This window comes from Martes martes (assembly GCF_963455335.1).
Source record: "Martes martes genome assembly, chromosome: 9".
NCBI classification, from domain to species: domain Eukaryota; kingdom Metazoa; phylum Chordata; class Mammalia; order Carnivora; family Mustelidae; genus Martes; species Martes martes.
The window spans coordinates 85,705,512-85,723,428 of record NC_137896.1 but is presented as its reverse complement, the minus strand read 5'-3'; the positions used below and the strand labels follow the sequence as shown (position 1 = coordinate 85,723,428).

Sequence of the window (17,917 nt, the reverse complement as noted above, 5' to 3'; positions counted from 1 at the left end):
GCCCAAGCTCTGATTTGCAGACAGGCAGGGTGTGGGCTGGAAGTAGGCACATGAAAGTGATTTTTCCCCCCCCAGTTGGATAGGACTTTGTTTGGACTTTTCCTAGCCTAGCAGCCAGGGAACACAAATTGACAAAGAGGCACATTTCATCTGGGTGCAGCAGGTGCCTGAAGCTCCCTAGGGAGACACTGGCCAGAGCCATGTGGTGCTCTTGATGGCGATGATAGGGAGGAGACAGATTTTTATTGATCTTGTAGCTGAAGTGCTTAGACTAGTGCTGGGCACACAATAGAGGCGTCCTATAAATGTTAGCTAAAAATAATGACATAAAGGCGGGTGCCACTCATGCTTGTTAAAAATAGGCCACAGGCACGCTCTCCGTTGGGCAGACCAGCTGCTGAGGCCAGCGTGGCCTTCCTCGAAAGAGTTCAGTTGTGCAACTCAACACGCATGTATGTGTGTGCACACATGTGTGTGATACATGTCAAATAACACTCATCACTTACAGTATTCTATGGGTCGCTCCAAGCATCGGAAGATGAGCAGCCCCCTCGGCTGCCCGACCTAAAGGCTAAATCTCACTCCCTAATCCATACTGATTCCTAATGACTTGTGGTTCCACTGAGCAATGTCAGTTTATGCCAACTTTGTATAAATAATGCAAAATTTCCCTTAATCTTTAAAGGGTGTTTTTGTTTTGTTTTGTTTTGTTTTTGGACAACCTCTCCTCCTTACCATCCCATTAGCCTCACGTCACCTTCTGTGGGAGGCCTGAGGTGAGGAGGATGAGCTTGGGGCACTCACCACGGTGCAGCAGAGAGGCCAGAACCACCAGAGGAGAGCCAGGGCCAGGAGCAGGAACAGGATCAGCAGGGCGATGGCCAGGATGGAGCCGTCCGACTGTGGGGCCAAGAAAGAAGACGGTCAGCGGTGGGGCAGGCCACATGTGTGACCAGTGACAACCGGAGCCTCCCCCTCTCCACCCTCCCCCCCCCCCCCCCCAGTCACCAATACGCCGATTCGAGGCCCAGAGAAGAACACGGGTCGCCAAACACGTGGCTGATACTGCCAGCGTTCTGGGCAACACGCTCCATGCAGCCAGTTCTCGCGAGACGTGATGTGCCTTTTCAGAAGGCCCCGCTCTTCTCGTGGGACAACGTGCTGGGGGGCGCAACCCTGCAAGAGCCAGACCCGGCGCTTGCCCAGGCCTGGACGCTGAGGGGGCCTGTGATGGTTCCTTGCCTCCGGCACCTTCACCCTCTGCCTGGTGACACCCTCCGACTCCCTGACCCTGCTATTCCTGCCACCGCCCGCGCTGCGCTCACGACCTTCGTGCTCCGGGTTGGGTTCAGCCTGCTCCCATGGACTCATTCAGGGAGAGGCCCTGACCCATTCATGAGGTAGAGTCAAGAGCCCGCGGACAGACGAGATATAGGGCCCATGGATTCCAGAGAGGGAGACGGGAGCAGCTGATACAGAACCTGGGAGAAAAGGGGAGCGGTGGCTGAGTCGACACTGCCCTCAGATCAAGTGGCTGTCGCGTTGGGGCCAGGAGGTGAGACAGGCGCCCCACACAGATTTTGCCCATTTGGAAAGTGCCGAGACCGGTCCTGAGCATAGTCATGGGCCGCTGTGGCCTGCGATGGAGGTTAACTTTTAGCAAACAGAAATCCCGCTCTCAGTTGGTGTTGTAGGGCTGTGGGCTCTGGGAAGCAAATTTAAGTCTCCTCCACCTGCCCTTGCTGCCAGCTGCTGGGAGTGGAAATGGGCACAACTCTTGGGGCGGGGGGGGGGGGGCAGCAGGTTGAGGAGCAAATTGTCATAGGTATTGTCATGTTACTCTTTCTCAGCAAAGCTGGAAATTCCACTTTTAGCCCCCGAAAATTACCCGGTATGTTTGCAACTAAACCGTTTTCAATTAAGGAATGGCTAATAATGCATTATAGAACTACGGTGCCATTGGTTACTGTGTAGATGTTGTTTTCAAATAGTATTTATTTTTTTACTATTTTTTAAAATTGTGTTATGTGGGGCACCTGGGTGGCTCAGTGGGTTAAAGCCTCTGCCTTCGGCTCAGGTCATGATTCCAGGGTCCTGGAATCAAGCCCCGCATCGGGCTCTCTGCTCAGCAGGGAGCCTGCTTGCCTTCCTCTCTCTCTCTCTGCCTACCTCTCTGCCTACTTGTGATCTCTGTCTGTCAAATAAATAAATAAAATCTTTAAAAAAAATTGTGTTATGTTAGTCACCATACAATACGTCATTAGTTTTTGATGTAGTGTTCAGTGATTCATTGTTTATGTATAACACCCAGTGCCCCCATGAAATTCGTGCCCTCCTTATATTTTTTAAAAGATTTTATTTATTTATTTATTTATTTTTAAAAGATTTTATTTATTTATTGACAGATATCACAAGTAGGCAGAGAGGCAGGCAGAGAGAGAGGAAGGGAAGCAGGCTCCCTGCTGAGCAGAGAGCCCGATGCAGGGCTCGATCCCAGGACCCTGGGACCACAACCTGAGCTGAAGGCAGAGGCTTTAACCCACTGAGCCACACAGGCACCCCAAATATTTTATTTGTTTATTTGACAGAGAGAGCACAAGTAGGCAGAGCGGCACGCAGAGGGAGAGGGAGAAGCAGGCTCCCTGCTTAGCAGAGATCCCAGTGAGGGGCTCGATCCCAGTACCCTGGGATCATGACCTGAGCTGAGGGCAGATGCTTAACCAACTGAGCCACACAGGTGCCCCTCAAATAATATTTAAATTACATTCCCGATATAATGAGTGGATTTAATAAATGTCGGGAGTGAGAGAGAAAGACTGGGGGATATTTACTAAAATACTAACAGTGGTTTGGCAGGTAGTGGGTTTACGGTAAATTTTCTTAAAAAAAAAATCTTAAAAAAAAACCAATTTGTAATAAGAAGATAAATTACTGAAGTTGTTCTTTAAAAATCTGTCCTTGGGGCTCCCCACTTTGGTGTCCCGAGTTCACCTGACCCAGAGGTTCTTATAGGGCCAGTGGACCTGTGGGGTACACAGAGGGGTTCAAGGGGGTGGAAGCTCGTGACCCTCTCCAAAGTACACCGTGATAATCATGACCTGTGTCTTCAGGGGAGACCGCTGAGCACATGATCAGATTCTCAGAGCTGCCCCTACCCCCCAGCCCATCCTGAGGAGCATCGAGGTTGGGAGGCTGCTCGGGAGTGTAGCCAGTTAATGGCAGCGCTGGGACTTGACTCACTCCCACTCTAAGTGCTTGGCCGGGGGCTCCTGGAAGCTGTTTAAAGGTAGCTCTTACTCCCTGGAATGTCTTTGACCAAAAAACCAGGGAGCTAATCACCCTGGTCCAACCCAGCCAAGGCTTGGGGAAGCCAGAGTGCCCCTGAGGGAGGCGCAGCCTCACGAACGCAGGTGCAGGGCTGGGCCGTGGGTGGGGACGGAGCACAGACTCCGAAGGAGGGACACAGCCGTGCCAGAGACGACCCACAACACTGATGTGTGAACTTTGGTGGAGAGGGATGCTCTCGGCAAGGACACAAAGAAGTCATGAGTGTTTCCCAAACTTACTGTTAGTCAGGGATAACTCTTAACCCCTCAGTCTGCATTCCCCAGCCAAAAATGGAGACACTCAACCTCAGCTGCTCCCCTGCACTGACAAAGGCGCTGCAAAGGACACCTGAGGTACATGCAGACACGGGGCCGGCAGCGGCACAAAAGCTATCATGTCAAACCCTGCACTGTACCTCACCCTCCCTCCACGTCCTCACCACAGCAAACACGGTGGGCGTTGCAGACCATAAATCTGCTTGCACTTAGAATAATAAATAGTTTTGGTTACTGAGAGGCTCATAAAACAGCAGTCTTTTAGCATTGAGTTATAATTTAGTGAAGCCTACAGACTACATTTATTCCCATTATGCTCAATCTCCCGGCTCCTGATTTTGTTTTTCACTTCAGATAAAGGAACTGAAGCAGAAAGGCTCAAGCTATTGTGGGAGAAGTTTTTACTTCCTTCTGGAAGGAGAAGGTTTCCTGTGAAACAGGGAGGGAGAGGGACCTGGCCTGCAAGGGGAGAGAGGAGGCTTCTGCCCCAGGGAAGAATTCCTGGGTTGAGACATACCTATGTTTGGCTTTCTTCCAGCCAGGCTGGATATGCCCCTTACAAGCCACAGCTTTCCTGGGCTGATGGGGGGAGGAGATGGGGGAGGAGATGGGGGGAGGAGGGGGACAGCCGTGGGGCTCAAGAAGGGGTAAGGTGTCATGAGGAGAGTGGAACACACAGGGCCAGGAGCTCCTGGCGGGATTTTGTCCTGCTCTGGAAGACGACAGCCTGGGATGTGGCCCCCAATGCATTGCCTGCTTTTCAAGCACTTCCCACAATCATTACGTATAAGCCCAGTGCAAACGAGTCACCATCAAACACAGGGCAGGAATTTTGGATAAACTTAGACCTGAAGCCAGTGTTTTCCTGGGAGAGAACATGTACATGCAAGCCCAGAGGGTCCTTCACATATTCATTATCAAACGTTTATGGACCAGCTATTCTGTGGACCAGCTATTCTATTGAGCAGACCGATGCAGTTTCGCTTAGACAGAACCAAGGTGCTCATGGCCTGCTGAGGAAAGCTGTATCAACAATGAACCACATGCAGGGGCTGTGTGTTAGTCAACAGTTGTTTACTTAGCCCCTTTTATGCGTCAGGTAGTGAACGATATAGTCAATCTCTACACTTAAAGAATTTACATTTTGGTGGAATAAAGATGATGATGACGATGATGATAATAATTGTTATTAGTGCAGCTAACAGCTCATATATATTAAATAAACACTTACTATGTGCCAAGGACTGTTCTTGCTATGTACTGACAGGCTTTCCTTATGCTAGCTCATGGAACTTTCATTAACAAACAGATGAATTTAATATTATTTCTCTTATCTTATACATAAAAATCCTGAGGCAAGGACCGGTGAAGAAGCTTGCCCTAGGTCACAGGAAGAAACCAGAATTTAACTTGGGCTGTCGGTTCCTCACCTCCCAGGTTTAACCAGCAGCTGTTGTTCCCAGCAAGTGAGCCTAGGAGGTAGCACTCCAGAGAGGAGGTGGTGCCGGAGTTCTGGGCCTGCAGGGTGAGGAGAGGTTGGCTTTCCCGCTTAGCAGGGCGTGGGGTGGGAGCGAAAGTGGTGGGGATCTCAGCATCAGAGGCCATGCAAGCCCAGCGGAGGAGCACGGCTTCTCTTTGAGACAAAAAGGATCCAGGGGCACTGTTCTCAGATTTGTTTCTCAGGAAGCAAATGCTATAGACATTCTAGAGTATGGACTCCAGGAGGGAAAGGTGGGGGCAGGTGGGGAGGTCAAAGGCCCAGGTGGAGGGCTGCAGCAATGCTGTCTCATTCTTCCAGGGTGACAATTTAGAGGGTCACCCTTCCAAAACTTTTGTATTTTCATAGATGTGTTCAGCACTAATATACCTAACAATCGCTGACCTTACTGTGTGCTATCTACATTCCTAGTGCTATGCAAAGTGCTGTATATACATTATCTCATTTAATTAAATGAGCCTTGCTCCAGCAGTCTTCTAGGAATTATTCTTCCTGTTTTTCAGGGAAGGAAAATGGAAACTTAGCGATGGTATGTAACTTGCCCAAGACCTTTCACGTAACACTTACATACATATTTAGAGGCCTACAATTTTAATGTTGCAAAACTGGAATTGAGCCTTCATAGTCTGATTTTAGAACCTCACTCTCCTCCCACTCAACTGTCACAATATAATGTCAGATTGAAAAAATTCACTTAAGAGGGGTGCCTGGGTGGCACATTTGGTTAAGCGTCTGGCTCTTGGTTTCAGCTCAGGTCATGATCTCAGGGTCCTGGGATTGAGCCACAGGTTGGGCTCCAGACTCAGTGTGGAGTCTGCTTGAGAATCTTTCTCTCTCTCTCTCTCTCTCTCTTTCTGCCCCTCCTGCTCATCCTGTCTCTCTCTAAAATAAATAAATAAAATATTTTGAAAAAATTCACTTAAGAACTACCTGCACTTTAAAGGCTAAGCCTTAAGCAGCTGTGTGAGAAGAGGGAGAGATGGAGCCATATTTGGAATGGCTGCCTCTGCTCCAGTGGGAGCTTCCCCCATCGTGGGCCAATGTGCCACACGGGTGAAACTGTGTTTCAGAGTGAAGTCAGAAGGGGACGAGAACCAACAGCAGAGCTCATCTTCCTCTTATTGTTGTGGCTTGGAGTTTCAACCAATAACCTTGCAAAGTGGGATTGACAACTCAGCAAAGACGGCCCCACGTAACCTGTTGAAAATGTCTCAGTATGTAGTTTACAAATACATACATATCTGCACTGTTCAGTAAATGGTATTTGCTTCATTCATGAAATTAGTCACTTATTCTAAACCAGTTCTTTTGCATCTTTACCACGTCCCCAAATGAAAAACCCTGTTGGGTGCTAAGGAGCAGGCTCTGCCATTGGCTGGGAAGCACGTGGACTGTTCCAGAGCCCACACTGTGTGACCTAGTGCCCAACAACCTGGCTCCGTTCCTTTATTCTGGTACTCTGGTACCAACTGCCTTGAATCCTTGGGCTCTGGCTACCAACTTGCCCTCCTGGGTCCCAGCTCACTGTCTGTTGGCCTATTCCCCAAAGCTTATTGCGGGATAATTCCAGGAGGGCCACGGGCTGACTGTTGTCCTCAGCCTGACTTAGGATGGGTGTGTGGGCTCAGTCTCTGCTGTCTCTCTTCACCAGGGTAAAGGGTGGCCAGGACCGAAGAGACCCCCAGGCCTACCTGCTCACACCACAGGGCTGAGTGGGGCCATTTAAGTCAGTTAGTATAGAATCGTGCCAGAGCAGGCCCTGTCGTGGATGGCTAGGGGATGAGAGGGGCCAAGGTGGCTTCTGAGAGCTCATAATTCCAGCAGGTACCAGCCTCCAGGCTGATGCAGATGAATCCTTCAAGCTCTCTGTCAGTCCTCAGCAGGGAAGGGAAGCCTGAGGTGGGGAACCTGATTTTATGAGCCAAAGTGAGAGCAGAAGCTGACTTGCTTAGCAAACTGTCAGACTCTGCGTGTAATTTTCCAGAAACCTCCAAAAGATTTCAGAGGGGAAAAAAGCAGCAGATAAATAGCCAGAAACTGATTCCTACCAGTGTTATTTTTCGGACAGCCTAAATACCAATGCGAGTTCAGTTCTCATTTTATTTAAAAAGTGAAAAGAAAGTTAAAAAATCAACATGGCTCTTTAATTAGAAAAATATTTGGCAGGAGGTAGGGGATTGGACTCTGGGTCATGGGACTGGAGCTGCAAGACAGGTGGGAAAGTGAGCAGAATGAGGTGGGGGTCTCTTCCATTTACAGGGTGGGGGTGTGGATAGGTGGTAATCATCTGGTTCCTTCAGTGAATAGTTTCATGCTCAGCCCTGTTCCCTCCCTCTGGTCAGGTTATGGTTTTTGGTGACCATCCCTGAAGGCTGCCTCCTAGCTTTCTTTAATTCCTTCTGTTCCCAGCTCACCGAAGGAGGGCCTCTCTTTCAAGACAAGGAGGCACTGTTTTCAAGGGCACAGGCTTAGGAACTTGACGAATGAAAGCATCTCTGACGTGGTGGGGTTGTAGGTAATTTTGGAATTCTGATGCAGGGCACGAGGAGGAGGGATCTTGTGAGGGGCCCATTTGTACTGTGATGAAAGAGAGAGAGGCAGGCTTGGGGACAATAGAGCCGCCAGCACTGCTCCTCCTTTCTGTTTTGTTTTGGGGGTTGCCACGGTAAAGAGAGGAGGATTACACTGGAAGGAATCAGTGGGAGATTGGGGGGAGCTCAGTTTAAATAAACTGTGCTATCCCACATCTTGCTGTTGGGTTTAGACTGGGATTCTGCCCCATGCCCCGCGTGGCTCATTATGTAGCCGGTAAAGTGTCTTGGTTAAGAAGGGAGCATTCTTCCCTACTCCTGTGTGTGTCCTTCCATGTCGAGGGTATCCTGTGTGTGCAGACCTTCTCTTCCCCTTTACTCATTCAACGTAGAAGGCCAGAGTGAACCAAGCATGATGTGATCCGTTCTCCCTGTCCCTCCTAGAGCACGCTGCTCCCAAGCATCCCACAGGGAGCCTGGCTCCCACTGAACTAATAAGTGATCCATCCCAGACAGGGCCTTCTCTCCTCTTCTGCCATACAAAGCTGGTGTTGTCAGGAGGCCTGTGCCTATACAATTTGGGGGAGCCCCTTTCAGAGAAAGAACATAAAAATACAAATGTAAAATTATGAGGGCCCCTCCCAAGGCCTTAGGAGGGCTAGGAGGGACCCATTCAAGTAAGCAACCTTGCAGCTCAAATCTCGGCTGCCTGGGAGCTCTGCTGCTGGCTCCAAGTCTTCCCTGGACGGGCGCCGTGCCCACGACGAGACTGGTAAACCTATTTAATTCTGGACTTCAGTTTCCAGCCCATTTGCTGCCACACTCAGCCAGTCTTTAGCCTACAATAATAGAGGCAGTAGTGAGGTTCACATATCATTTTGGGGGCATCTCGTTTCTGTGAGACTTATAAAGAAAGCATCCTATGCTTTATGCCTCTACCAGAACGGCCCCTCCGACATCTCTTCTTTCCACATCACCCGGGAGGGGCCGTGGCAATGGTGACAATGGGGTCTGACAACAGCACACGTGGATTATTAACCAAGGGGTTCTGAGAGCCCTCGCTGATGGGGTGGGTGCGTTTGCTGTCGCTCTATGATCTTTGCCAGGTTTTGTAGATCCGGAGTATTAACACTGAATTACTGAAGATATCGGATCCTTTCACATGGTTAGACGAGGCTAGCTTTTCCACATTTAATGTGAAAGAATGAATTAGCAGGTTTATTAGCCAGACTCTGCCAAAAATATGGCAAGAAAAAAGCTTGTGATCCGTTCGAGCTTCTTAAAAGCTGGTGAAGAGGTTTCCCCAGATTCCGTTGGTGACCGATGAGGCCACGGGGCATGCCTGGATGTTGCAAGGTGGGTTTGCTATGGCGTGAGGCTGCCTGGTGCCCCCTCTGCACCTCCACCCTCCACCCTGACCATTGTCCTGCCCTCTCTGCTACTGAGTGCGTTCTATTTGAAGCCCTTTAGAGAAAGTGACCCTTTCTCCAGGGGCAGCTCTGGTCTATGACCTTGTGCTCTCATGGCAGCCGGCTGGTTCTAAGTCCCAAGGAGGCCATGTGGGGGAGAGGGAAATGTGCAGAGATCAAGAGACTTGTCTTCTTCAGAGAGACCCCTTGGAGGCGAGGAGGGGCCCTGTACCCTGTGTCGCGGCCCCCTCAGCTCTAGGCTGTGTTCCTCCCAGGGCACAGGCTGCCACTTGGGAGGTGTCACATTCCAGGACTCTGAAGTGGAATTCAGAATGATGCTCAGCAGCTGGGTTGAGCTCTGTTTCCTGCCCAGACAAAACTGGCGGAACACGGGCAGGTTTTCTTTTGTAAGAAGAAATTTTAGTCATTTTATTGCTGCTGAGACGTTCTGGATGAGCAAGCCCCAGAGACCAAGATTCTCTCTCTCTCTCTCTTCCTCATAGCTTATATATTCTGACTATTATTTCTGGAAGCAACTTCAACAATTATCTAACTTCTCCACCCAACCCGCCCTTAATTTTATTGGAATTCTAGTCTCCCTGCTTCAGTGACGAGTACTGGACTCTCCTGAGCCTCTTCCCTACTCTCTGATGACCCCTTATCCACCTTCCTCCTGGGCTGCTCCCTGTCCTTTAAATATCTGTATGAGGGGCGCCTGGGTGGCTCAGTGGGTTAAGCCTCTGCCTTTGGCTCAGGTCATGATCCCAGGGTTCTGGGATCGAGCCCCGCATCGGGCTCTCTGCTCGGCAGGGAGCCTGCTTCCTCTTCTCTCTCTCTGCCTGCCTCTCTGCCTATTTGTGATCTCTGTCTGTCAAATAAATAAATAAATAAATAAATATCTATATGGATCATGGATCTATTTTTTGTTTGTTTGTTTTTGAAAAGGTGTATAGTTTTTATTTTGCTTGAAGCATGTCTGCTTTTTAAATTCACTTCAAAAAAATCATGGTAAAAATATACAAATAAAAGGTGCCATTAGAACCATTTTTCAGGGTGTACAATTCAGTATACCTACAATGTCATGCAACCTGTGGATGAACTCTTGGTGTCTTTGTGCCACTCTCCAATGGGCTGTCTCATTTCCTTTCAGAGTTTAAATTCTCAACTCCATACTGATGGCTGCCATCTTTATCTCTAGCCTAGATCTTTCCTCAGGGCCCTTCAGGTCCTTGCAGTCAGGGTCATTCAACTGTCTGGAGGTTCTTACTGATGCCTCTGAGTCAACGGTTCAAACTGAGCTCATTATTCTCCCCTTCAAGTCTGCTCGATCTCCTCTCTTCATTCAATGGCACTATATACCAACCTAACCTCTTCTTGGATCTGTCCCTGTCTCCTCCTCCTCCATGCTGCGGATTAGGGCTAGAACCTTATTATTTCTTTCCTGGACAGTGGCAGCTCTCTCTTCACTGGTTTCTCCACCACTATCTTGCCACCCCAAATTCCATCCTCTACAGCAGCATCCAGTCATCCATCTAAAATGTTGTTCTGATAGTGCTAACAGCTCCTCACTGCCTGCATGACTTTGTAACATTTGAAAATTTGATGAAAGTGACACACCCCTTTGCTCAGAAAAGTACACAAGTACACATTTACTTTTACACTCCAGCTCACAAATTTTGGTGACAATTTCGGGGCATCCATCAAAGCCCCAGAATCCATGATGTGTCCTTGGCTCAAGGCCCTTCACAGCGAGGCCTCTCTTATTTCTCCAACCTCCTCTCCTCTCCACCTCCCTCCTTACACTTTGTGCTCACCTCACTAAAGTGTTCTCTTGTGTTCTTCTCCCTGAAACACCCTTTCATCCTTTCATTGCTTGGGTAGCTGTTTCTCATCTTTCAAGTCTTAGCTCAGGCAACAGCTGATTCATTCTTACCTTGCCTACTAACTGGACACCTACTATGTGCTAAGGCCTCTGTAAGCATGGGCAGAAAAGATGGATCACAAACCTGGTAGTTGAGTGGGGAGCACAGACAAGAAAACACTACCAACAAACTCTGAGTTTGTGCTCTCATTTTATATGTCTACCTTAGCATTTACTGTATATTATAGAAATGATATCATTGAACTGTAAGCCCCTAGAGGACACAAGTCTGACTTTACCCATCTTTGTAACATGGAGACATAGTGCAGTGTTTCAAACATAAAAAGACTTGTCACTCAAGTATGTATTAGATGGAGATAAATCAGGATTGAGCCGGCTAATCCTTCCACAGCTAGCGGGTGGCACTGGAGTCAATGTCACCCTAGGCTGTTTACCTCCTCCTCCAAGGCCCCATCGCTGGAAACAGCTCACTAACCTCACTGCAAAAAGTGTGGACTTTGGAATCAGGAAAAGATATTTAAATCCTAACTCTTCCACTTATTAACATGTAGACCTTAAATTATTAATATGTAGACTTTAGATAAGTTGTTCAAATTCTCTTAAACTTCCTTTTCTGTACATATATGAAGTTGAGATAACTCCTACTTCCCAGGATTGATTTGATTCTTAATGAGATAAGAGATGTAAAGATCCTGGTGTATGGCCATCCTTCAGTAGATGTGATTTCTGTCCCCTCTTGCTTCTATCATGTTCCTGTTGATGTGCCTGGGCTTGGTCTAGGCGAGTAAATTTGACTCCTGTAAACAGTTTCCTGCTAACTGGCTGGAGCTACGGGGTGCGTGGGTGGTCCCAGGGTAGGTATTTGGGAGAACCACATGCCCTCAGATGTCCATACCAGTGTCAAGGAAAGGGAAACCCATGTGGGTTTTCCAATGGCAAATTCAATTGCCCTCATCAAAGGTGAGCAAATATTAATGTTGGTAAAACACAATCAAACATTATGATTCATTTCTGCTACCTGAGAGGTAATCTGGGCTAGAAATGGCAATAACATTGATAGACACTGAAGACACTGGATTCCTTAACCCACAAAGTAGGCAGTATAGAAAAAATATTAAGTGAGAATTACCTAAGCCCTACTGGAACTCTGCTTAGAAAGTATGGCTATAAAGTAATGAGGTTGGTCCTGTAGTGAACATGGCAAAACCCCCACATCCAAGTGATTCTCATCCCCTCCAAACTTAGTGGCTTTGGATGCTGGAGACTCTCCAATGATACAGCCATTGCTCAAAGCAATCCTGAAACACTTCCCTTAGAACTGTTTTTGAAACCAATTTATAGGCCACAAAAAGAAAACCTTCCACCTTCTTAGTCACACTTTGCTTTTCACCAAGGAGTTTCCCAGCTCGATTAACTACCATTCACCAGACCCGGTTCCTATGACTTTTAGGGGTTGTTTTCATATCAAAGGCTGATGTTTCCCTATTCCCCTACTGAGAATATTCAAATACCATGACTTGGAAGTGATGGTAATTTCAGAGCTGGAGTGCAGAGGATAGCTGGCATTGTGACAGTGTTGTTGGAGAAAGTACATGGCTTTCCAAGGTAAATATTTTGAAGGACTAGCAATCATTTGGATGTGCGAATTCTAGTTTGCTATAAATCTTATGATTTTGGGCCTTATGTAAATAAAACCAGAAGGACTTAGAGAAGCCATCATTGGAACGCGACTGAGGGGAGACTGACACCATACTCCTTCAAACTCAAGCTCTGAGGTCCTTTGTCACGGAAGGACACTCCATATCAAGGTTTTCCAGCATCATCTTGGTCCTCTTGTCACCCTGAGGCAGTAGAGACACTTCATCTCACTCACAATGGTAAGGGTGATAATACGTAAATCTTGGATTCATTCAGCACTTTCCTTTCTCTCCATAAAATGCATAGAGCTTGTTAATCAAAACCAGTTTTTAGAGAATAATTCAGAAAAGATGCAGCTCATTAGTACTCAAAATGCCTTAGTTCCTGTGAGTGGGCTGTTGAAATAGGATTAGAAAGTTCCTTAGTAATGTTTAAATATGATGACACTGGAAGAGAAAGGGTAATTTCTTGTTTTCATTTTTTGTTTCATTGCAGGGACTGGTCTCTTTGCCTTTAATGTAGCTTTTTATTTAAGGTATGTGCTTAATTGGTTTTCTTGGTCATCCCTCCCATATTAGTCAGCATCATTATTACCTATTAGCAGCAAGTAAGCATATCCCTTGTATACTGATAGCTGTTGCCTTAGATTATGAACTTGGAAAGGTAGAAGCCAGGCCTATGATTTGGGTAGTGCCTCACAGACATAGATGCTTACCAGTGGTGACCCTGATGACTGATTCCTCAAAACTGTGTCTCTACACTGAATTATAGAGTATCTGGAAACCAACTTATCATTTTGTGTTGAGTTTCCAACACACGGTGAGCAGCGGGAGACAAAGATCAGCACAGTCAGTCTCCACTCCTGGGAGATGTCATCACTGCGCAGTTAGAAAGTCAGGACCGATTCACGGGGTTCGCTGAAGGAGCAGCACAGGGTATGTGGAGTTAAACTTGAACTGACACTACAAACCACAGTGCTTGAGCTCAGAGCAGAGAGAGTTCAGGAGGCTTGCCAAGGTCAGTGAGGCATCCTGGGGCAGGTCCAGGCAGCACTTGGCAGGCCTTGAAGCCACAGTGAAATGTGGGTAGTGGAGAAAAGGAGAGGGCATTCCAGAAGGAAAGTGAACTGTGATCAAAGGCACAGAAGTAGGGATGGACATTACTTTATTTACAACGAGGAGGTATGGAATGCAAATTTTTGATCATCATCAAACATTTTTATCTATTAGGAATCAATGCATTCACAAATTTTAAGTCTAGCAGGTAAAGGTCAACCCAGTTGCCAGATTGAATTCTATCATCAGCATTATTTGTTAGAAATTCATTTAGGTTGAGTTTGTACCTTTATACAGATTCTCAAAACCCTGAACTTTTGGATACCTTTTCCAATTCCATGCATTTGGGCAATGAAGGTAAAAGAAATTGCCTTAGTTGTACCTTTCATATTTCCTTGGCTTGCAAATGAACCAGTTCTCCTGACACTGGGTTGTGTGTAAAAGAAACCCAGGAATAGTTTAGTTGTCGCTAATTCAAATGCTTCTGAATTTTTTTTTTTTTTTTTAAAGAAACAAAACATTAAGCCCACTGCTTTGGGCACTGACTAAGCTAACATCTGTTCTAGCAACCACGGTAATGGCAAAGGAATGCTAGTTATATATTGCTTGTGGCGCTGACAGACTCTTGTTTTAGGGAGATATAAATTAAATCACTGACCTCTGAATTTCCTAATGAAGCTGGTTGCTTTACAAAAGCAAAGGTGTTTATATACTCTTGGGGGACTCTGTCATTCTGCAGGAAGCAGAAGGAAGAGCTTGCTGGCTTTTGGGGAGTGCAAACAATATGAATCATGTCAGTCCCAAACAATGTCCTGATCAGAAGCTGTCCTGGGGCAGCTTATGATTTGGTGCGATATGACCATAAATTGCCACCCAGGACAATATGGCCTGGGTTTGGCTGCTGTCTCCTCCAGTTCTGTGATAGTCTAGTCCATGGATTTTGCCAATTTTGGACCATTTAAGGAGTTGGCAATTATTTCAGTGTTGGCAGAAAGGAGACCTTCTGAGGCTCTCTCTTCTTTTTGGCCCTATTTCCCAAACTGTTAATCAAGCCTTCTCCTTGTGCCTCCTTTTCTACTTCTGCCCTCCTTCTCCCTTTTTGCCTCCTCCTCCTCCTCCTTCTTTTTCTCCCCCCCGCCCATCTTTCCCCCTCTCCCTCTCCACTCATACACACTTTTTGGACCCTCTTTAAAATATGCACTTCTTCCTAAAATTGTGCCTCTCACAGCTGGGCTCACTAATCCAGAACGCTCAACCCAAAAGGCTCAAACATTCAGAGTAGCTCCAATAACCCAGGAGTAGGCATGAATGGACACACTGGTCATTCACTAAAGGTTGTGCGCTTAGGATATAAACTGTCTCCCAAGTTCTTATTCAGAGATCAGGAATTCTTCTTTTATATACAAATTATAAAAGCTTGGTTATCTGATATTAAGATATCTGATATCTTAAACCATCAAATTAGAAAGGGGGCATCTAGAACAGGAGACACACATATAACACTAAGAAGTGAGAGGCCAGAAAACACAGAATGATAAACTTCAAAAACCATAGTGCTTGGAAGGGCCAACAGCCTCAGAAATCGAGGGTTTCATAGTGATGTGGCTCGTCATTAGGCCATGGCTCATGATTTTAGCGCATGATAAGATGGTGGAGACTAAGGTGTAAACATTATACTGTATTTTGCAACATTCATTTTTGCACAAAGTCTTCCATAGGAAGAAAGACCAAGGCGTAGGTGAGGGATAAGCTCAATCAACATGTGTTTTTGTGGTTCTCTTGGTTAATGATCTCCCTCTAGCAGAGCCCCAGCCTGTGACAGTAATGAGTGTGGCCCCCCATCCAGCGATAACACAGTTCTTCAGACACATGTCTATTTTTCATCTTCCCTGCCCCCCAACTAATAATTTTCCTTGTTACTTCTCTATTTGTCTTGTTTTCTATTTTGTTCTTACTTTCCTACTTTTGGACTTCTGTTTTTTTTTTATAATTTTTTTTTAAAGATTTTATTTATTTATTTGTCAGAGAGAGAGGGAGAGAGAGAGAGCGAGCACAGGCAGAGGCAGAGGGAGAAGCAGGCTCCCCACCAAGCAAGGAGCCCGATGTGGGACTCGATCCCAGGACTCTGGGATCATGACCTGAGCCGAAGGCAGATGCTTAACCAACTGAGCCACCCAGGCATCCCTGGACTTCTCTTTTTTCAGTGGGGTTTACTCTGTTCTCTAATGTTTTGAGTTCAATGCTTGGCTAATTGACTTACAACTTCCTTCTTTTCTAATACAAACATTCAAGGCTACAGATTTCCCTCTAAGAACCACTTTAGCTGCATTCACAAGTTTTGTTATGTGGCATCTTCATAATTGACTAATTTTAAGTATTTCCTAATTTCCATTATGACTTTGCTTTAACTTATAAAAGGGTTAGATGTCTCTTTGATTTTCCAAAAATGTGAGATTTTCCCAACTATGATAAGCCCTGCAATAGCACCTGTGGCTATACCATGAAGTTGGCCATAATGTAGTTGTCGATCAGCTCCTGCCCTCTCTTTCTCCCCCCACTCTCCAAAGAAGAGAGGCTAGACTTCTCTTTTTCCAAAGTGGAATGGGGTGGATGGTGGAAAGGAGGAGACTGATCAGTTTTGTTCAGGATATGTTTCTTTTATTTTTGGCACAGTACGTACAGATGGGAAATAGTTCACTGAATTTAAGATGCATTCTTGTAGATAACTGGTTATTTGATGAGCCATTAGGGACAATGTGGCCAATTAAATGATGATATATTATTGATTACCTGAAAAATCCCAATTTCAGAGATGTTAAAGTGTGCAAAAAGTATGTCTTAGAATTTATAAAATAATGGTATTTTTTATTAATCTTATAATTGTGTAACCCCTATTTAATGCAACCAAAAATTTTTGGACTCTTCTTAGAATATTTTGCTGTAACCTCATTGTGTACCTGCTAAATGCTTAGTTGTATTATTCAAGTCATTTATATTTTATTAATTTTCCTTGGGCTGCTTAATCTATTAATTACCGAAAGAATTGTATTTAAATCTCTTGTGGTGGTGGATCTATCAATTTCTCTTTGTAATTCTGTCAATATTTGTTTCATATATGCTGAGGATATGTCATTAAGTTCAGATTAGAATTATACCCTTCAAGTTAAGTGTTCCTTTTAACATTATGTAATGGTCCTCTTTATAACAGTAACTTTGTTTGTTTTATCTAATATTAATATAGCTATATTAGTTTTCTGTTGGTATTTTCCTGATATAACTTTTCTCATACTTACATTTTACTGAATGTGTTTTTTATTGTAAACAGCATACAGTGTGATATTTTTTAAACACAATTTGTCTCTGTGTTTTTTAACTGCTGAGTTTGGTCCTTTATATTTATCTTGGTTATGGATTATTTGGATTTAGCTTTTATTTCTAAAAATAAATATTGCCATCCTATATGTGTTTATCGCAGAGTTTCTTGAGAGCCTAAATTCAGAAAAAATTTTTTTTTCTTATTTATTCTCAAAACAAGGAAATTTCAAACTTGGGGCAAACATTCTTTAAAATACTTTGAGATAAAAATATTGAAAGTCAATTGCTCAAACATCCAAGAAAAACAAATCAGCTCGACTCCTCCAAAACATATTTGAAAAGATATTTTTATGCATACAAGGGTTATCAAAATAGAGATGTTGGCAAACTATTTTTATTCCAGTTCACAAACAACATTTGATATCTGAATTCTGCATTTTGATATTCCTGTGGTCTTTTGCCCTTTCTAATGACAGTATGAGAAACCACAGGTCATCTTGTTAAAATACTAATAGTAAAAAAATACTAGATATTGTGAAAAAGACCTTGAATTATGTATGGCTTTCCTGAGACTAATTAATAAAGAGATGAGAATGATTTATGACTAGTATATCAATTGTTTGTAAATCAGAAGGTGTGTTTTGAGGTTATTAAAACAAGTTGTTCTCAGAAGGAGCTCAGAAGGAGCACGCTTCGGTCTGAAATATAATCTCTTTTGTATTGGTTGGATGTTGGCCAGTTTGAATTGCACTAAGACAAATATCTCCGGTGTCCCAACAAAAGGATTTCATATTTATTTGCAGAATGTAAGAGCCAAACTCAGTTGTTCTACTGTATAGGACTCTTAATGTTTACCTTACTCCTCTACCAGCTTACTTTTAGCTTTAGAATTATAGACTCTCAGTGCTGGAAGGGGTCTGAAAGCTAAGTCCAACAGGCTGTCTGAGGCACTAATGGCATTTACATAATTCTGCCAACTTGTCGAGT

The 17,917-nt window shown here is 45.2% G+C and overlaps 1 protein-coding gene across 1 annotated transcript in view; it reads right to left on the bottom strand.

Moving 5' to 3' along the window:
• Window positions 1-715: 715 nt before the first annotated feature.
• Window positions 716-17,917, bottom strand: part of ANTXR1 (ANTXR cell adhesion molecule 1) — a 129,864-nt gene continuing 112,662 nt past the window's right edge. Inside the window, exon 13 of the mRNA XM_080812573.1 lies at window positions 716-900. Coding sequence (XP_080668699.1) covers window positions 754-900 — 147 coding nt within the window. The 3' untranslated portion in view covers window positions 716-753. The remainder of the gene's footprint in view (window positions 901-17,917) is intronic.